Below are 22278 nucleotides of genomic sequence, written 5' to 3'. Positions count from 1 at the left end.
AGGTGGCAGTGGCAACATCACCTAAATGCATGTGCTCTGTCTCAATGTTACAAAGCAACTGGTGCCAAATATATATCTGTGTGGTGCCAATTTTTAATAACTGTACCACAGACTGGTACATTTTACATTGTAGATGAGCTGTCACTGAGGGATGCAATTATGGACTCTGTTATTTATAGAGCTGTAGGGATGTGCAAGAAATGGGACAGAAGACATGAGTCAGGCATAAACAACGAAGGAGCAATGCTACATCACACCAACGCAGGCAGTACAGCCAGGCACATCAGGACGCGCAGCGGTGAGACCAGTCAAGTAGGTTAGTTGAGCTGAGAAGTCAATGCGGGAGCATGCCACGCCACCGAGGGATCACCATCTAAAGGGGAACCGAAGAAGAGGTCCAGTGGTCCAGGGAGACCAGCGCGGACTATGTAAGCTGCAATTATGTGCTTGATGGACCCTCTGCTGGTGGGTGAAGGGGGTGCGAGCTCCAGTGAAGGGTGCTGGTGAGAAGGAGGGCAGGGAAGGGCAAGGATGGATGGGACTCAGATGAGGCTACTACAAGGCAGGTGGGGGTGTGGGAGTGTTCTGGTACAAAGGGAGGGGAGGTTAGTGAGGTTGTGTAGTTGGATACAGGCATACCGGGAGAGTGGGGGCACTGGCGCAAAGGAAGGAGAAGGAAGTGTAAAAACTGAATATGCAAGAGCACCTGGGTGTAGGAATAGTGGGGAGGCTAGGCAGTGCCAGTGAGACAGGAGGAGAGTCTCATAAAAAGTGATGGGGAGGGAATGTGTGCTGGGAGAGTGAAGGGTGTTAAGGGAAAGGTGGGAAGTCAAAAACAACTGAAAGGCAGCTGGTTGTAAGACATGCATAGCAGGGTCGTGAAGGGACCCAGGTATGGAGGATAGTAGTGGAGAGCAGGAGTGTGAGGCCTCTGACGTAATGGGGCTAATTATGAATACTTGGGTGAGTATCATTCTAGCGGACATGAATGTGCCTCTTAGTGCAAGATAACAATCTCCCGCTGTGCTTGTCCGTGTGTCGGCTTTGTGATGTATGATGCTGTAACTCAAGCGGAAAGTAATGAAATGTCAGGCGGTGGGATGGAGCCAAGGGGTGTCGCGCATGCGCGTGGCGGTACAGTTGGCTGCCAGCGGCAGGTGAAAGTGCTCACAGTAAATTGGTGGACTTTGACTTTCACCTGTCATCAGAGGTTTTCGAGTCTGCATTCAGGCGCACTTGTGCAAAGCCGAAGGAGAGAAGGCGCCTCGTGGAAAGAAAAGCATGTGCGGTCTTGTGAACCGAATCAAGCATTGAACAACTTGCACCATTCTCTGTTTTAGAGAGCACCGATTTCAAAATGTCGAAATCAAAGCCCCAGCAGAGCGCGGGCAGCGCCTCGTCTTCGTCTTCGTCCTCCATCCTTGGACTGCGCTCTCCGATAGCGTCGCTCTTCAACTTCCGGAAGTTGCGGAAGCCAGCATGGAAGCCGCCATCCGTGCAAAGGTCAGTGACGCAACGGGGGGCTTGGTTATTAGTTTGTGTCAGATGATCCTAAAGTGTGACCTGTTATATAACCTCTCTCACTGACTTTGAGTCCATTTGCCATGGTTCGTGGAACATAAAGGGTGACTTTGGCACAGGTAGACTGAGGGATTTGTTTTACTTGAAACAATCTGGTCAAAAGGGAAATACTGGATTAGATGTCGGATCTCCCCATACAAAAGCAAACACCTTGCCCATGACACCATAACTAATACAGGTTTTCAACACACTTGTAACTAGGTGTTCCTGCATATTTGGACAGTCTTTGTATTTAAAATATACCTTATTCCTATAAAATATTTTGTGCTGTAGCTTCATACATCCAGACTAGCACCGCTCATCCCTGGTGAACCTGGATTGGTTGCCTGATAACGCTGTTTATGTCCAGATTGCAAATGTAAAGAGCAATGCCCACAAAGACCACTAGATTTCAAGGATGATCTACAGTTAACAGCTAACATAAAAAGTTTTGCAAGAAAAACATGTGACTGTGTTTGCATGAATTTAAATTGCAGCTTTTTCACTGTTTATACATGGCTGTACACCTTCCGTGCCTGACACGAATACTACTTAAGGTATGTATGAGTGGCAGCATGGTTTGCAGATGCAAAATGTTCAGGTCCACTTGTATGAATTTTTTGCCTGTTTTTCAAGGATTACATACGCAAAAAGTTTCACTAATTGCAACCAACATTCAGCAAATCCGGGCTTATTTTGTGAACAAAGCTATGTACCGAAAGGTTGGATCACAAAATACAGAAGCACAGGAACTAGCAGAACGACCTGCTAAAAGAATTCACATTTGGCAGGTTGCATGCTTGTGCCTGTACACAATCACATAGATGGTACCACCAAATGGTCAGCAGACCACCGTGTCACTGATTGTGTTTAAATAAAGCAAACATTTTTTTAATGCAGTCCGTTTTCATTAAAGCAAATAAAACTGTATAGAAAAGGTTTATTATTTTAATGTAAAAACAGTTTCCCATGGACCAGTGACTACTTCACACCCCCTAACATTTTTTCAGTATTCACAAAGACATACCATGTACAAAATAGATACCTTCAAAAGGGAAGGGGTTCAAAATATTCCTCTTCCCCTTTGCAAATGAGTTACCAACACAACTTGGAAGTCACCAACTAGTCAATCGTTATCGACCTGAATTACGGTCATAAACCATTGATACATCAGGGTGCGAATCATAATGTGGAAAGGATTCCCCCAACACCCTGCTTCCAAACAGTTATTCGTAATATATTTCTAAAAATCATTCATTGATGCGGAAACACTTTTCTGAATCATCGGTAAATGTGTGAAGTAAATAGAAAAATGCTTTTTAATAGGCACACGCCCTCTGATTTTCCAGATCGCGGGTTTTGTGACCATTAAAAGGTTGTGTACATCAGACCCTCTGTCTGTGAACGATTTCTGGCTTCACAATTGCCTTGAAAGCTATTATGTATAATTTATTTACGTGGAATTCCACAGACGCTGATCAGCAATTACACTCATTGAGTGCTGCCTCCTGGTCCACTGATGTATCATAAACAGAATTGTTCTATTGGGACAAGCCCAACAATTTGCTAGGTTGGAATTCAGACAAACCGTCCCTCATTGTTTCTGTGCTGCTACACCCTGAACTGTTGGCAGCCACAGTTGACTGCTTGCCACATAAGGGTGGCCTTTACAGGTCTCGTCTAGGAGATAGTACATGCGCTCTGTTGAGAGACATACTGTGGGCTAGTCAAGACCATACTGGGGCTTGAAGCCCACCCATTGCTTTCCATTGGTTGGCTGTCCTTGCCTGCTTCCAATTCATTTACCAGTTTGCCAGTCTTGAATGTGTCCCTTTCCATGATGCATTGCCTCTTTATTATGACTTTTGATTGGCTGGCCTCTCTGCTTCCATGGCTTAGTTTGCAAGTAATATCTTTTATTTTTCAGTTAAGTACTAAATGAGAGTGCATGTTTTTCTTACTATCTCCCCTGTACTTCTCTTACCCCTGCACTCTGTCTTGCCTGTGTCTATGTCCTACTCCCGCCTACCTCCATGGTTTGCTGGTCCACAAGTACTTCCCCCTGTTGATTTTTCACCTGTGTGCTTCTCCCGCGCCCACCTGCTTTTGCTCTCTCTCTGGTTGTCTCCCCTCCCCACCGAACATTCTATGTTGCTTCACCCACCTGCACCCTCCTCTGGCGCCTGTTGCCTCACCTTCCCACTCCAGCTTGTCAGTCTTGTATTTGTCCCTTTCCATGAAGCATTGCCTCTTTAATATGACTTTTGATATGATGGCTTCTCTGCTTCCATTGCTTGGTTTTCAAGTAATACTTTATTCTTTTCAGTTAAGCACTAGATGAGAGTGCATGTTTTTTTCTAATTGTCTCCCCTTTACTTCTCCTCCCCCCTGCATTCTGTGTTGCCCTCAGACTGTGTGCTTCTCCCTGCCTTCCTTCATGACGTGCTCACCCTTGTGTACTTCTCTCATTGATTTTTTTTGCCCCTGTGCTTCTCCCCGCCCACCTGCATTACACTCTGGTTGAGCCTCCTCCCCACCCAACACTTCATGTTGCTTTGGCCACCAGCACCCTCATCTCTCGCCCGTTGCTTCAATTTCCCCCTTCAGCTTGTCAGTCTTGTAACTGTAGTCTTGCCTGTGTGCTTCTCTCTGCCTACTCCACGTTAATGTCTCTCTTTGGTTGCTTCTCCCCCGATCCCTCTGTGTTGCTTCGCCTACCAGAATCCTCTACTCTTGCCCATTGCTTCTCCTCCCTACTCCATGCTCACCCTTGCCTGCCCATCCGTGTCCTTTTCTCCAACCTGATCCACATTGTTCTCTCACCTTTTGCTTTTCCTCCCTGCACATGCACTCTGTGTTGCTTACCCCGCCCACTTTTTTTAAAGAAAAAAAAATATTTTGTTCATTTTTCCAGTTTTTCAAGTACTAATTCCACTCTCCTTGGTAACTAAACATAAAACAAATGTCTGCATCGTTCTGTGGGCGCCTGCATGCTTGGTGCACTGGCCTACAAATTGATGTAGGTGACCTTGTCTAGCCATCTAGCCATGGGATAGGGATTACTATGGCAATGTGTGCTTTTTGAGACCCATAAATGTTTTTTGCTTTTAGTCAGTGTTTTTTTAGGTCTCGCCTAGCTTGTGCTGTCTCTTTGAGACTGGATTCAGGATTTGGGCATAAAGCTCCTCCCACTGTCTGCCCATCTTTTTAATTGGCTCCTGTCCCTCACCTTTGTAAATGGTGGCTTTTCATTGGCCAAAAGGTTTAGTAGTCCCTCCTTAGTACCGCCTTGTCTCTTCTTGTAACCTCCCATGAGGACACCCCCTGTTAATGTTACATGTGGTGTTCCTCCCAAGGTTATAATTATAGCATCAAGGCACTATTTTCTTAAAAGGCTTCAGGCAGGACACAGGCTTGTTACATGTGGTGTTCCTCCCAAGGTTTTAATTATAGCATCAAGGCACTATTTTCTTAAAAGGCTTCAGACAGGACACAGGCTTGGTCCTAAGCTAGGCTGGCAGTGGTTACTTCACTCACTAGAACATCTCACATTTATATGAGACTGCCTATAAATTTCCCTTCATCCGCTACACACAGACTCCATCTAATCTGAAATTGATGTAATAATTCTTTTGTCACATTTCAAAGCTACTAATTGTATATATAGACATAGCTATTAGAATGTACTCTTAGTACTGTCTTGCATGCAATGCATTATGGGTAGGGTGGAATTACCATATCTTCTGCAGGGTGCAATATCATATGTGACCAAAAGAGGTCCCCTTTTGGCCACATATGGGTCTGAACCCTGCAACATGCCTAGTTAAAAAAAAAACATTGCCATTTATATTGCCAATCACTCAAACTTTGTAGACATTGTGGTACTGCACCTAGACATGCAGTGCTGGTGCCTCGCTCACTAGGACCTCTAGGAGCAGTTTGCGGTACTGCACCTAAGTATGCAATGCTAATGCCTTGTTCACTAGGAACCTCTAGGAACAGCTTGCCGGACTGCACCGAGACATGGAGTGCTTGTGCCTTGCTCACTAGGTACCTCTAGGAGCAGCTTACGGTACTGCACTTATACGTACAATGCTGGTTCCTGGCTCACTATGCAAGCATTTGCAATGCACCTTAGTGCATTACTGAATGTATGAGCTATTGGCGTCGCATTATTATTTGCAACGCCAATACCTCAAACTATCAGTAATGCAAGACCTATTGCATTGCAAATGCTTGTTTTTTAGATTGACTATGGCCTGGCAGCTTTCCCAACTGTTAGGTTCTGCAAATACCATGGCAAAACAAAACAAGGATTGACAAAACCTTAAAGGCTGGCAGCCAATGCCAGAACTATTGGCTTTGCCAAAACTTGTTCATAGTTGTTGCTTAAATGTCTACTTTACCCAATGAATTTTACTGATCAATTCTAGCCAGTGTCCGACCGGAACAGAAAATAGGCCTGGGCACCTAAGCAAAAGTTGCCCCCAGTAGTAATTAAATAGCTACAAATGTGCCCATATTTGCAAATCTGGGCAGTTTTGAACTTGTAAAGAACGGGTGTTTTGCAAGGCATGCATTTGTGCTTTGTGCAGGCAATCTTTGTATCAGTGTGGGAGAAATCAACCGTAAAGACCAGCCTACCACACCATAAAACAGTCCCACAAACCGACAAAAAAGACCAAAGAACACTGATCCATCTGTCACAACAGTCGATCTGGCACTGCCTGATTGCCTTATAGGCAGGGCCACTGGAATTATGTGTCAGGAGAGCACCAAGGTATACAGCAAAGTTGACAAAATTATGCGGCAACAAAAAGCCAAATTAAGAGAAGTGTGGCTCACTGGTTAGAGCAGGCAGACCCTGAAGCAGAGGTCAGACCCGGGACCAGGGTTCAATTCCCAACGCGGCAGGGTCTTGAGCTCCAATGACCACGGACTCGATAATTCTCGCTTCTGTGCCTGTCCTAATCATGGGTTCACACTCTACAACTCTGGGCATTAAGCTTGCTTAATCTCCACAACGGCCCCCTTGCGGCGGGATGCCTGGCTTTCACCTTGGGGATGCCCTGTAGGGGCTATCTCACAGGGAAAAGCCAGGACGGGTTCCCAAGGCAAGCGCCGAGATGCCTCCCCGGTGATTCGAGCGCTATATAAGAACATACCAAAATAAATAAATAAATAACGCAGCACATTTTTTGATAGTATTACTTATTTATTTTTTCATTTTTACACATGGGAATACTGTCTAAGAAAAGATGTTACCTCATTAACAACCAAGTACAGAAATGTGCAAATGAGAGATGGCCAGTTGACCTTTGCAAGGGGCCTTTCACAGCGCTATCGGTTTGAGCTAAAACTTTTTGTTGTTGTTAAAACTCTCCAAATTACGCAGTAAATTGTGCATCATACGATAAAAATCTGTGGCAGTAGAATGGCACAATTCACTGGTTCTAGCGCGTTTCAACACGGTCTACTACACACCCCTTTCGGAGCCATCTAATAATGTGGCCTCGGACCCCGACACGTGTTTTCAGTTCTTCTCTTTCCCCGTGGGGCCGTGATGTGTGTTGACCAGAGTCGTCGCCTCTTATTTCTTGGTGTGAGGCAGTTGCTGCCTGCTTTGTTCTCTGATGATTAATGGTGAAGGCATGCTGTGAAGAATGCAAGCTGCAAACACCCAGAGGGGTGTGACGAGACATTCTTCCCCTTGGAATGGTGCAGTGTTTCCGCTTTTATGTCGCAGAGTCAGCGGGGTGGCGGTGCACATGTCTACGCTGTCTGTTTTCCTTTCGACTGCTGTTTGCATACATTTTATAAACATTGCCTGCTTGTCAGCACACATGTGGACCGCGTGCACCCCTTATTTGAGCCTCCTCCTTTTGGCCCGCTCATATTTCATCCCAGCTCGTTCATTGAGGCACGGGCGCCAGCGCCTCTGACTGGCCTCTGTCCCAGTTGGGAGCAAATTTCCCTGCGCGCCGCAATCTTAATCTTTATCATTATATTACATCTTATTTGGACACCAATAGGTTTCCCAGACATCACTAGCTGTAAAGTAGGGCCAGTGCAATTATGCGATTTTGCGGCTCTGGCATTTTCCACATAAATGTGAATTTGCCACATTTTCCACCTAATGCATCCTCTGCAGATTTTAACAATCATTTTCTAGTTCAAAAGGATTGAAAATAAAAATGCAGCAACACATCTTGCTGCGAAGTGGAAGGCCATTCCCAACTGTTAGCTGGTCACCTTTCTGTTTCTATTGGTAGTTGGGTGTTAAAATGGTACTAATGAGGCGAAATCTTCACCCACGCTACCCCACATCATTTGCCACTTCGTGCCGCATAATATAGTCAACACTGCCACATAATTTGGCGCTCATCGGCCACATAATTCCAGTGGCCCTGCTATGAGCAGTGAAACTAAAGCGATGCCTCAACCACCTCAGTTTTACATTAGTGGTCTGGTGTTACGCCATATTGACAAATATTGGCAGTAGAGCAGACGTGAGCTGTCCTGCCCCTCTCCGAGAAGCACCAAGTAAATATTGAGTCATTTTAGTGAATCCGCTCCGATTTGCACATGACCATCTCAGGACCATAGAAGATGCGCCCACAGCCAAATTTGGTCCATTGCAACTCTCTGGAGATCTGCACACGGAATAAGACTGCACATCGGAGATGATTCTGTGCATCTTCTAATTTACTTCTTTGTGAATCTAGCCTGTGTGGTTGTGATGCTCAGCTGTTTATACATATTACGTCCCACAACTTCACCCTTTAAGGCGTAACAGGAGACCCTGCCTTGCATGGTGCCCCAATTCATCCCCATGATTAGCAATATCTGTGACATATGGGAGCCTCAGGGGTCCATCGACACATTCCAAAGGTGAGGGAAGGGGGGACCGAGGAGGTGGCACCATTTTGCATTATGCCAGTGCACCCTATATGAAGTGACTATCCAAAATCTGCATTGGTAAGCCTGTCCACTTATTGAAATACTAGGGTAAGGGGAAGTGATCTTTCACACCCCTTGACCATTGATAACCTAATGTCTACCACTCACCCTGGCCTTTGTCCCAGCTTTCTGTGTGCTACTGAGATGGGGCAGTAATGCAATCTTTGTTTTATAGTACTGTTTACCTTCTGTATCTACCTTTATCCACCCTCCAACCAGTGGAAGCAAAAACCTGGCAGGAGCACTGAAGAGTTTCATGTATTTATTTATTAATGTATATTCCACAATATATAAGCACATTACAAGTACAGAAACACACAAAAATGTAAAAAGCCTATGACAGATGGGCACGGTATCAACATCATAAATAAGGATTATTGTCCAGTGCTTAATTTGTAAAACAATAAGTGCCAGGGCCCTCATCAGGAGATTACCGCAGCTCGGACTAGCCATTACCCCTGCCAGTGACAGTACCAGCACTACTTCTAACAATCACATTTCTACAAGTGTGAAAGGCAGACTAGGCCCCAAAGCTACATGAATAGCTGGGATGCAAGGTACCAGTCATTTGTACTGTCTTTTGAATTCATTATTATGCTTATCTGTAAATCAAGCAAACAGCGCCACCATGTGACCGAACACCGGAAACCACCGGCACAAATTAAGCCCTGCCCTATCTCCTTATCTACTCCACTGCAATATATGTTACTTTATCTTGTGCTGTCCGCACTGTCAGACCATAAACCTCTACTTGTAAAAGCCTTTGCTTCTTTCTAGAAATATTTATAACTTTAACTGATGCAATAGCTCTTTATGTGGCGCTGTTTGTCCAGTTTTGAGATGAGCACAACAACAGTTGTTTAGTAATTCAGTATACATAAAACATGACTAATACCTGCCACCCAACCATTCTTACATCTAAGGGTGGCCTAGATTAGTCTGAATTGTCACACTACAGGAGTGCGATGGTTAGTAGTTGTGTTAGTACGTTCATTGGCAGCGCTGGCAGGGCAATGGGTGGAGCAAGCTATAGTATCCGCCTGACGAGGGCCCTGGCACTTCATACTTTAAAAAAAAAAATATATATCCGAAGGAGGTACCTAGACTAACCCGCCATGGCTCCGGATGCAGTTAAGCTGTAGGCATTAATTGTAGAAAGGGTTACACATTTTTCCCCTCAAAGGAAGATTTGTTAGATTTTTCTTTTAAATTTGTTTATTAATTTTTGAGTAATTAGATACATACATATGCACATAACAGAAAAATATACAATCAGAACGCATTTGCATTGTAGGTTAGAGTGATGCTGAGTAACAATACATAAGGGGGTGGTGATGGATGGAGCATCTGAATCAATCAAACATTCACACCCAGTCAAAAGATCTGGGTTTAATCCATCACCGTTCTTTACCCCACTCTGCTACCCCAGTTCAGACATGGCTATATGCAAATCATTCAGAAAAAGGGGGTGGTGATGAACAGAGTGTCTGAATTAAGCAGACCACTCTTACCCAGTCCAAAGATCAGGGCTTGATCCATTACCGTTTTTTAGCTCACTGCACCATCCCAGCTAAGAACTTGGCTATATGCAAATTAGTCTGACCCTGGCCCAGTGCATCATGGGAACAGGGCAGACCAAACTACCAAGCCAATTCTTATACTGGGAAGGAAACAAGCTACCGGGGACCGGTTTCTGGCATTTCAGCCGTCTTCGGCCCGGCTTGCTTGAATCCTGATGGTGCAATGAGCTAGGGACTCACATCTGAGTATACCCTTCCACGCTTATGGTGGACAAAAATGATTCAGAAAAGGGGGTGGTGATGAACAGAGTGTCTGAATTAAGCAGACCACTCTTACCCAGTCCAAAGATCAGGGCTTGATCCATCACCGTTTTTTAGCTCACTGCACCATCCCAGCTCAGAACTTGGATATATGCAAATTAGTCTGACCCTGGCCCAGTGCATCATGGGAACAGGGCAGACCAAACTACCAAGCCAATTCTTATACTGGGAAGGAAACAAGCTACCGGGGACCGGTTTCTGGCATTTCAGCCGTCTTCGGCCCGGCTTGCTTGAATCCTGATGGTGCAATGAGCTAGGGACTCACATCTGAGTATACCCTTCCACGCTTATGGTGGACAAAAATTATTCAGAAAAGGGGGTGGTGATGAACAGAGTGTCTGAATTAAGCAGACCACTCTTACCCAGTCCAAAGATCAGGGCTTGATCCATCACCGTTTTTTAGCTCACTGCACCATCCCAGCTCAGAACTTGGCTATATGCAAATTAGTCTGACCCTGGCCCAGTGCATCATGGGAACAGGGCAGACCAAACTACCAAGCCAATTCTTATACTGGGAAGGAAACAAGCTACCGGGGACTGGTTTCTGGCATTTCAGCCGTCTTCGGCCCGGCTTGCTTGAATCCTGGTTTTCTGAGCTGGGATGGTGCAGTGAGCTAAATAACGGTGATGGATCAAGCCCTGATCTTTGGACTGGGTAAGAGTGGTCTGCTTAATTCAGACACTCTGTTCATCACCACCCCCTTTTCGGAATTGTATATGCAAATCAGTCCGACCCTGTGCCTTATGGGAACAGTCCAGCCCGAACTGCCAAGCCATGTCTTCCCTGGACCGGAAACAAGCTTCCGAGGACCGGTTTCTGGCATTCCAGCCGTCTTCAGCCCGGCTTGCTTGAATCCAGTGGCAAAGTGAGCAAGGGACTCACGTCTGAGCATACCCTGCCACACTTATGGCGGCCAAAAGCGGTACAAAAGGGGGTGTCAAGCTATCCAGGCTGATGAAGGCTGATAGCCAGAAACCGGTCCTTGGATGCTTGATTCCGGTCTGGGAAAGACATGGCTTGGTAGTTCGGACTGGACTGTTCCCATGAAGCACAGGGTCAGAGCTGATTTGCATATAGCCAGTGTCTAACCCAGGGTGGTGTGGAGTTCAAAAAAGCGATGGATTTAGGCCCAGATCCTTGTACTGGGGTGAATGTATGACATTGTTCTATATTCTGTCCATCAACTGTGTTTTTTGCGAGTAACAATACATATCATACCTTCGGTGATTGTCTGATTACTGCAATAGGAAGATTTGTTTGATAGCATCAAATTGAAGATGGCGTCTTTGTTACAAAAGCCATTGGTATGAAAGTGAATCACATTCGTTAATGAGTCCACCTTGGTCAATAATTACGTGGAGTTGAAACAATACAAATTGTCTGGAGGGGTCTTCCACTGTTGTTCCGAGTTAGTGGCAGCACTTTTTAGACCGTGTTACCTGTCATCTGAGTAAAGGAAAACCAACATTTTCTAATATTCGCATTAATGACACTTTAATGGATTTTGGATGTGGTAATCCTTTTCCAGGCAGGATTGTTGTCCTTTTCCGGTCAGATCACAGGCAGTCCTCGCACAGACCTGCAGACTGACACCATATGAGTTATTGGGCTTACCTATTCATTTTTCAAGCATGCCTCCTTTTAAAAATGTGTATCATGCGAGAATATCACTATTATTAAGTCGTGTAATAACCAATACTAGTAAAATGTATTATTATAGAATGAGCAAGCTAGCTATAAGGCCATATGAGTCCAGCGACTCTGGCCATATTGGCTACCCTACTTGACGTCTGTGCTGTGACACGATTGGCTGTGTCAGTCCAGTCTGACTATTCCGTTAAATCCGCATTGGGCTGAAGAATTGTATCTTTGGATGGGTAGTGGATTTGTGCAGTAACACAGAAAATAGTTGTTTATATTGTTTTCTCTACAGGGGTACATGTTTTCTTATGAACTATCCTCTGCTTTTACACCCTCATGACACGTAGATGTGTTTACTTTCGTTTCTCACCCTAAAAGTACAACCTGGGAAGCAACGGGCAAAAAAGTGTTGACGTACCAACTTGTGAGGGTTGAATGGCTTAACACCACACACATTTACAAAGCATGCCTTTACTACGCATCCATTACCATACAGTGCCTTTACAACGCAATTCTTTACCAAACATATGCCTTTACCACGCATGCCTTTACAACGCAAGGTAAATATATATAAAGTCAGTAAAATATATATACATATAGATGTCTTATTTTTTTAAATTGGGGAAACACCCCAAACACACCCATGTTTTTTAATTGCCTTTACTATCCCATACACCTCCCCACCCGTAAACCCTAAAAACACCCTTACAACCCAATACTGTACCCATCCTAAACCGTAAAAACACCCTTGTTACCTTCTACTCTACCCACCTCTGAACTCTAAAAACACCCTTAACCATCAATACCTTACCCAGCCCTAAACCCTAAAAACACCCTTCCCTACTAATACCTTTACCCTTCCCTAAACCCTAAAAACACCCTTACCACCCAATACCCTTACCCACCCTACATCCTCAAAACACTTATCACCCAATACCCTTAACCTACCCAAAATCATAAAAACAACTTTACTACCCACAGCTAAACCCTAAAAACACCCTTACCACCCAATACCCCTACCCACCCCTAAACCATATTAAACATCCTTACCACTCATTACCTACACCCATCCCTAAACCCTAAATATATACATATACTTAAACATGCACACTTAGCTTGTATATTCTTGCCTTGCTATGTAAAGGAGTACTTGTGATAAAGTCTTGCATAGTAGAGGCAATGCGTGGTAAAGGCTTTGTCTGGTAATGGATGGATGTATGATAAAGGCATTACGTTTAACCCTGGGCGTAGTGACGCTACGCGAAGTGCACTTTGCACTACACACGGTACGCATAGCTACGTGAACTAAGTAGCGCGGTAGGGAAAATGCTGTTCACACTGATTGCACAGTGCCGGATGCTTGTTCACACTGTGCAATCATTGCAAACTGCATCTTGCACTGTGCAAGACGTCGTTTTCTGCCGCTCGAGTAAATTTGAACTCGAGCGGCAGCTTTCTCAATGCGGATTGGTAGCTTCTCATCGCGAGCGGTTGCGAGCACACACGACCACTCGCAATGAGAAACCTGACCCCTCCCCGTTGAGAATCTCGCCGGGAGATTTATTTTCCACGCTCGCGATCGGCAACATGATGTTGCCGATCGCGAGCGAGGAAAAAGTCTTGCCGGGATGTTGATTTTGCTCACTCGCGGTGGCCAACTTAACGTTGAGGACCGCAAGCAAGTATAAAATGCCCGCTATGCGGTTTTGCACTGTGCTACGTGCCAATCGCGTAGTGCGTAGTAGCACAAACTATGCACGCTCTGCGAGCGTAGCGTAGTCCTACGCCCAGGGTAATTGGGTTGTAATGCACACGTTTTAAAGGCTGTTTCTCACTTGTGAGTATGTGGGGGTTTAGCATTCTTTGAAGGCCACTGTCCCAACACACTCCTTAGACTAATCATAAATGCAGTTCTGTAGAAAATCTGCCCTATCTGATGATGTTTGACTATAACAAGTTACTTCAACGGCTATAAATATCTACATATTTTAATTTTGGGAATCAGGTCACAGTTCACACTTGCAGATGGCTTTCAGCGCTTATTAGTTCAACTTGGGTAGGGAAAGCAATGTGGGAATGAAGCCGGTAGAGCCCCTTTTAAAAAAAACACAATGCTGCAACTGTATCCAGAAATATACAAGTGGTCTACTGGAATTTCCATCAAGAGAGAATAGAAATAAAAGGGGCCAGTATTAAATATCCCAGCCCATTCGTCTATTCATTTGTAATGACAGAGATGCTACTGCCCCTTATTCTTATACTCCTTACCCCAAGACTACCCATCCTATTCTTGTTTTAGGATTTTTGGCATTGATGCTCATGTGCTCATCGGCCAGACTAAATGCCTTCTTTAAGCACAGATGCACATTCATTGGCTGAATGAATGTGTACCAGAAGTACCATTCCCAGCATAAAGCTGTAAAGTCTTGGATAAGCCTTAAGCAACTTCTTGGGGCAGTGTGATGGGTTTATAGAGCTGCTGATGTGACAGATCTGTGCCATAGGTTGAAACATAGGGCCATATGAGCGAAATATCATATTCAACATTTCCAAATTGAGAATCCATAGAAATCGCTATTTGGGAATCGCAAAATGGTATGTTTGTAACCGCTGATTACACAAATAGCGATGCCTACGGATATGCAATTTGGAAACTGCAAAATAGGAAACCGAGCTTTCCGGATGAAGAAGGATGGTGTCTGACCAGGAAGTTTACAAATATATGGTTTAGCCACAACCCAGAAGCATAGGAAGGTACTGGAAGTAAGGAGTGCTCCTGTATCACTACTGCCAGAGTATCGCACCATTCCTGAAGAAAACCATGCGTACAGAAGATGGGAACAAGGACTTGGGGAGTAGGAAGAGGAAGGTAAAATTATTAGAAAAGGAGATGGAGCTCCTGACAGAAGAATCGGTCTCCCATATGGACCATCTATTTGGGAAGACCTTCTTCACAGTACCAGAGTGCCAAAAAACAAAGATTGGGACCAGCATTTTGGAGAAAGTGAACTCCCTAGGAGTCACCCAGAGGACCATCCCGAGATACGCAAACGCTGGTACGAGCTGAGGTCTCACACGAAGGAGAAAGTGGCCAGCAGGATGGCTGAGGGTCGTGGAACAGGTGGTGGACCCTCAAAACACCCCCCACTTCCATGGAGACACTTAATTGAGGAGACCTTGGAACCAGAGAGTGTGGCAGGAGTGTCTGTCTTCGACACCTCCAATCCAGCAAGCACAAGTACAGTGAAGATCACTGTACTTACGGAATGTACCATCATTTTAGCAAATCGATATATCATACATCACAGCAGGAATTTCTCTATTGAAATGCACCACGTTTTTTGATTCATCGCTACAAACCATCTTGCTTAAGTCTGTTTATTCACTGTGCACAGCATCACACGTTTCAAACAAAACAAATTTTCCACCATTTTAGCCACTTTGTCCAAGCCAAGTTCATGTCGAGCACTCAATCCTTAACCAACACCGATAATTCAAGACTCTCGGTTTTCGTTGAAACTTTATTTCATGAATATTGAGGATGTAGCACAATGGATGAAACCCTCATGTTGTTTATCCTAGGACTAATCCTGACGAAGGGTGAAGTAAACACCCGAAATGCATTGGAAACAATAGTCCCGCCACTACGAGTTACAAACAGCAATTTAAAATGAAGAAATAATGTACGAATAAAATACACAAATTTATTTGAATTTAACAAGAGAGTTGACTACTTTCATTATAAAGAGAGCCTATATTGAAGGACGCCAGTAGTGCCCAAGGGGGGCACATTCCATGTAGGAAGTGCAGATCTGATTAGAGTTATATGTGAAACACCCAGAACCCAGAAAGACTATAAAGACAAAAGAGGGACAAAGGGATTATAGCTTCTGAGCGCACATTACTTTCTTTCTCTGTTTCTCCTTGTTTAATTTAGAGCGTTCGCTCTCTAAGGGTAGAATGTTCTAATAGCAGTATATCCCTTCTGCCTCTATCTATGCTGGTTGTTAACCGTTCTTTCTGTGGCTCAGACCTCTAACTTGCGGAAAGGGCCTTTAACGGGTGCTGTGTCCTTCATGCTTGGACTATAAAGCTACAGGATGGCAAATGGTGTCAAATGGACGCATAGGCACGACAAAATGCTTACTCTGAAGTCACATTTGCATTCACCCCTAAACTCCATCTTTACTTGTAAACTGAGATGCCCCTCTTTAATGCATTTCACAACTCTGGTGAAATGCTATATTGACAAGTACCCAAGGAGCTAGCCATGAGGGAGGGGTATGAAGTGAGTCTGTGCCCCCACAGGTGCAGTGATATAAAGTGCAATGCTAGTTTCACGGCATCAATAATAACCTTGTCGTGGCAAGGACTCTGACCACTGTGCGTGGTTCAGCAGAAGTCGCTAAGTAACCAAATTTCCCAAAATAGAACTTTACTATGGTATGTGCTGCAGTTCACACTTGTCTATGCTTGTTAGTCACAGGAACTCCATACACATGTTTCTCCATTATTCTCTTGACTTCATGCTATTCCTGTAACCCCACCACGGGCAGAAACTTTCCTGATATGTTCAGTAGTCATATGTATGGTTTGCTGCTCGCATTAATCATGGGATTCTAGTATGTATTTCTGGAAAGCACACTGTTACCCTAGTCAGGTACACGCTATATAGAACCTCAAGTAAGCTATGACGTCACCTAGATGACTTGTTGTCCCAGCAAGAGCCGCCCCCAAGCACTCTTGTTTGCTATTGAGGGCTTAAGGGCATGATTAGGTGGATAAATTACCAGAGGTACACAACTTGAAAATACCTATTTAGCTTCTCTTCCTACTGTCTTTTTTTTAGCACCTTAAACTAGTGGTGCTAAGGTGGTGCAAGGCATACCAAGGGGCAAGCCAGAATAGCAGCTGCTACTGTTATATCTAGCACTAATTGATTTCCATGCGCTATCCTCCGCTCAGGATGGCGGTGCTAGGAATTTGGACCGCCCAGTCGAAGTGCTGTTCTGACGCTTCTTTCCACTGGAATTAGATTATATGTGGAGCTCTCAGAGGGTGTCTTCTGCTGCTTCTGGTCCTTGAGGGAGCTGCCTAGTATTGCTTTGCTGTAGGGCTGACCCTGCCACTCAGTCTACTAAGCCAGGTACTAAAGTAAGAAGTGGCAGAAAGAGCAGCGAAGTGCAATTTCAAACCAATGACTAACATTTTTATCATCGTCTCTCCTATCTTTCCTATTCAAACTGTTAGCAAAATATGTTTTGTGGGGAAAAAATGCATTTTATGCAAAGTAATTATCAACTCCTGAATGAAAGAACTGTGAATATGTCAGAAGTGTTTTTTGAAAATTCTGCATTTAGCGAAATGTGTGTAAGAAATGGCAATGCCCAGGAATGACGGTAACACATGCTTCAGACATCGTCGTTAAAGGTAGGGTGTCCCCCCCCATTTAGGATAATCATAGCTACAACCAGTTGACATCCTTGATGCCAGGTGGCACGAGTGTTGAGGCATTATACCTAAGAAAGTATTCTACCAGGCCATTAAAACTGAGCACTTAATTAACTGATGTACTTATGATGTACTTATGACTTCATATTAAGACCCCATTATTGCTCAGTGGTGTCTGTTAGTGATTGGCAATCTCATTAAGTTGATGTGTTCCCTGAGCTGTCCACCTGGTTAAGAAACAACACAATTAGAAAACTGTCCGAAGACCCGGCGGATGGCTGATGCAGTCCTACTCCTCAAAACATGTGTGCATGAAAGAGTTTGACAGCTTTTGGCCTGTCTGACTCGCATCTGGGATGAGGAAATTGATAAAGTTACTAATAAATGCCCCAAAAATTTCAATATGTTTGAAGTAGTGTTGGGTCGCAGTACCCTCAAGGGCACTGATTCACAAGGAGAAACTCATGGCAGTCACTGTAGTAAAGCTTTTTCATTTGAGTGGGGCATCCAGTAAATTATTCAAACCAGAGTGAGAGATTAGATTTACTAGGATTTCAGAGTTTTTTTGTAGTGCTTTTAAAACTTGGTTCTGGGATTTAACAGTATGCATTCTGTGTAATTAAACAAAGGATTTTGGCTCAGTTATTAAAGAGGTAGACACAATGGGGACAGGATACGAATGTATTACATACTTGTGTTCACTTCTTGGATTTCAGTGAAGCTTTGTATGCCTTTTCATTTCTACTGAGGAACTTGCTAAAAAGACCTCTCCTGGGAGCCGAACCAGTAAACTAAGTTTGAAAGACTTCGGTCTGGTCTTCACTCGTGAGTTTTTACTGGCGGTCATGTGAGGTGTTTTCAGATGGCATGAACATGGGTTGGTATTGTAGGAAGAATGGTTGGAAGGCGGGGATAAACATTCAAGATAGATAGAGAGCCAAGGAACCGAAAGATACAGAACCGCATGATGAATGAACTCTTGAAAATCAGCTTTGAGAAAGGAACTTTGAGGTTATTATATCCGGGAAACTAAAAGGGAGAACAGCCTGGCAGGCATGGCTGTGAGAGAAATGTTTGGATGCATAAGTGAGGTATAAGCGGTGATTAAATGATTGTGTAACCACTGTAGCTGCACACCATGTGATGCTTTATGTGGATTAGAGCTATGTGAACCAGACTGGAGAGTGCAGAGATAGGCTTGTAAAATGACTCATGGTGTTTAAACCGGAAGTCCTACAAGAGAAGGGTAAGAATCGTGGATGTGATTGTGGTGGCAGAGAAGGTTATCTCTACCAAAGCATGGGGTGCCCCTAAAAAATGGGGGAAATGTTTGGGCCCATAGGGAGGAGTATAGGCCCAGTTAGGTAAGAACTGTAAATGGGTGCTGCAAAAGGAAATAGGGCTTGGGTGGCCGCATCAAGGGATGGTGTTGTCCAAGCGGGGTGGCCGCTCAATACAGAACCATCCTTTCAATTCACAGACTGTATTATACCTCTTAACCCGTTACGTGTGCGCGTCGGCCAACGCGGGCGCAAGCACTACCTCGGTAGTGCTGCACACGTCCGTTGGCCGACGCGACCCCGCCCACTCAATAAAACTCCTGCGGCACAATTTGAGCAGCGGTTAATGGGTTAATATGCGACAACTGTAATGGTGTGCCAAGCGACTGTTCAATAAAAAGAATGTTTAAAAAAAGAAAGAATCGTGGATGTTGGATAGGTATAATACTGAGCCAGATATTTTAAAACTGAGCAAACATAATACAACTAGTAAACATTTTACAGGTGAAATGTAGAAGTAGAGGCCGTGATACAAGGCCGAGTGTGTGGGAGAAAGGTAGGATCCTTGAAGGCAGAACTACTAGACTAGGTAGCCTTGCCAGTTACTGTCTGTCGTAATCCTATTCCTGATTTAAATCCTGTGCTTTGGCACAAGTCTCTTTGGAATAGTTATATCTGCATACAGGAGCTCCGCAAGTAGCCAGCAACGCACTCAAAAGTAAGACAGACATGGGGAACCTTTCAATCACCAGATTAAAACATAACTGCAGTGGTTGGCGATGTCGCTGGTAATGTGTGATGTCATAAGCAATAATATCGATAGTTATTTTCAGTGCCTTAAGTGATGTCATCACAGATATTCTCAGCAATCCAATGTGGGTGTTAAAATTAGATGGCTCCATAACTGCTGGATTTCACACCTTTTTGAAAGTGTAAAATGCAATTCTAGATTCACTTTAATTACATTTTTTCTGCTAATATGTTTTTCTTTATATTACCTTTATACCCAATTTAGCCTAATGTAAAGTCATCTATTTTCTGCCATCCACTGTATTCTTTGTTCCAGCTCCTCCTCTCTTAATAATCTTGGATATCATGTAAGGGTTGTTCTACTTCTCTAAAATTGACACCTTCACATACTGAAGGCACAGAGGTCAGACTCCACCACTCATTCTACTCTTGAAAGACCCGCATCAGTGTGACAACCTGGAGCACACTCAGTTGTTGCGACAGTCTCCGCTGACCGCATGAAATTCTCCCATCTCCTGCTCAGCAAAGTCTGTAAACTCACCCCCCCTTTCTTCAACATCCAGGTGGCCACTTCTAGGCCAATACTGCCAATATCAGAAGGACTGGCTCTTGGTAGAACAAAAACCATGCATGTCTTCACTCTGCACTCTTTCACCTTCTTCACTCACAGACCCAACATCACCTGTCTACCCTAAGCATGCTCCTGCCCGCTGGAGTTGTAGGTCCTTGGCACTCCGTCATCTTCTCTATATCTGGATCAAAATCAAGCCTGTCCACGTTTTCATTAAAGAGAAACCTGGAACATCTAGTCCAAAAAAACAGTGTACTCTTTCTGTTTCTATGTGAAGCGAAGCTCAGTGGCAATTGCTTCCTTTCACAAGAACAATAGAAGAACAACATAGGAAAAAAAACTGAAATATTATGAAGGTAAGGCAGCTTTAAATGTAGACTGACTTTCATTTCTCACTTGAATCTGGGCTTAATATTCATTCACTTTAGCACATTAAACACAGCCCTTTTGAACTGCCACTACTTGTAGTACGTGTAATCTTTAATGTGGCAATTCATGTCACTATCTGCTCTAGACAAAATTAACTTTGTCCCGCTTTCTCTACAATAGAAGCCTTTCCTTTCACAAATCTTGTTTCCTCATCCCTGTCCCGGTTTCCAAGTCTTCAATAACCTGTTCTGGGTAATGTACACGGTCGCTGTCCTACATTTCAGGTCTTATTTAATGCAGCATACCACACACCCTGCTTTTCAAGAGCTAACACGACAGTGTTCATTTATGTTTGGCTTATTGTCTTCAACAGAAATCCAATCCTCTTTCTTGGTTTGTGATGCTAAAGTCACCCAATCACCTTTGCTTTTTGATTGTGCATTAAAATGTCCTGAATGCCATGGCATGCTCTTAATGGCTCAGTGAGATAAATGCGCCCAGCTGAAACATTGAGGGATCTTTAAGGCCCAAGCTCGAATCCTTCCTCCCAGGTCCGCAAAGTATGCACTGTTTAATTGCAACACATTATTGGCAGAATGTTTAAACAGCATAGTTGTAGTGCGAAGTGCTACGTGCAGAATAAGGTATTATTATTATTATAATTATTATAATTATGATCCATTTGCATTTAACTTCACCTTCCCTTGGCTTCTCAACTCCACAAGTGGGCCCAGAACCTGTTGGGAGACAAGGGAGCATTTACTGTGAGATATTATTTATGAACACAAGATTTAAGGCAACCACCACAGTCCTCAGTGGAACCACAGTCTGTACTGCTCCCTTTATGTAACATTGGAGATCTATTCTAGGGAACTAGAATGTACCCACACCAAAACCAATCAAAAGGAATTCTTTATCAATGTAATGACAGCAAAATACAAATAAGGAAGTATAGCATCCTCGTTATATCCAAGATCAATATATCTATCAGCTTATTTTCTAAGCAACTGCCAGGTTATTTAGACAAAACCTATTACAACTAAAGTCATGCTGCTTTGTACTCTGTCTATTCATATTATGGACAAGAGCCGTAACAATGGACGCCATGTTCAAAATATGTGATAGATTTACTCATGTTTAACCTCTAGTTGTTGACTTACGTCCACCAAACACAATCAACATGGACTACACTTTATTTCATTGAGTCTTCAGAAAGGAAGTTTACCTGTATAAGAACTTGTATTGTTTTGTAGATGCATCCATGCAGCATTTATACCCCGACAAGGTGCAGAAGTGCATTTGCCGATGGCTAACATGCTACTCCGTGTAAATGCTCTGAATGGAAGTGTTTGTGTGTGTCTGAGTCATGTTGAACTGATTGTGTATTGTTGCTGCACTTATGCATGAATTTGAAGAGAAAAGCAGTGAGAGTTGAGATGCTTCATCATATGCCAATACACGCATGGATTGAAAGTCCGCGAATGCAGAGTTGCCTTTGTACAAAGTGTTTTGGAGACGTGCATGTATGGCTGAGACTGCTCCAGCTGTGTAGCGCCAAGTGTGCATCTGCACCTATGCAAGGGTTTAGGAGAAAACTGTGCAAAAGGTGGAGTACGAGCGCTTGTGGATATGTTTAGATTGTTCTGCACCATAGAGTTTAAACCACATTGATTATGGGCAGAAGAAGTTACTACCTTTGGATTTGAAACCTTGTGTATGTTCGGCTGGGTCCATCGAAGAGCGACAGAGGAGTAAACATTATACAAAAGGCTATAACGAGTCCACCCAACTGTTGCAGAAAGCAACCCATGTCTGTGTATTTAGAGACGTCAACATGAAGGAACCAATGTCCTA

At 43.9% G+C, this 22278-nt stretch overlaps 1 protein-coding gene across 1 annotated transcript in view; it reads left to right on the top strand.

The window, feature by feature from the left end:
• The window catches only part of LOC147663683 (uncharacterized), a 180860-nt gene that overhangs the window by 79793 nt on the left and 78789 nt on the right, over positions 1-22278 (top strand). The window contains exon 3 of the mRNA XM_086950267.1: positions 1341-1503. Within this exon, the coding sequence (XP_086806393.1) occupies positions 1341-1503 (163 nt within the window). The remainder of the gene's footprint in view (positions 1-1340; positions 1504-22278) is intronic.

Source organism: Lissotriton vulgaris, unplaced genomic scaffold, assembly GCF_964263255.1.
Source record: "Lissotriton vulgaris unplaced genomic scaffold, aLisVul1.2 SCAFFOLD_1615, whole genome shotgun sequence".
In the NCBI taxonomy this organism is placed as follows: Eukaryota; Metazoa; Chordata; class Amphibia; order Caudata; family Salamandridae; genus Lissotriton; species Lissotriton vulgaris.
The sequence above is the reverse complement of the archived record's forward strand: the minus strand, read 5'-3'. Positions and strand labels throughout refer to the sequence as shown.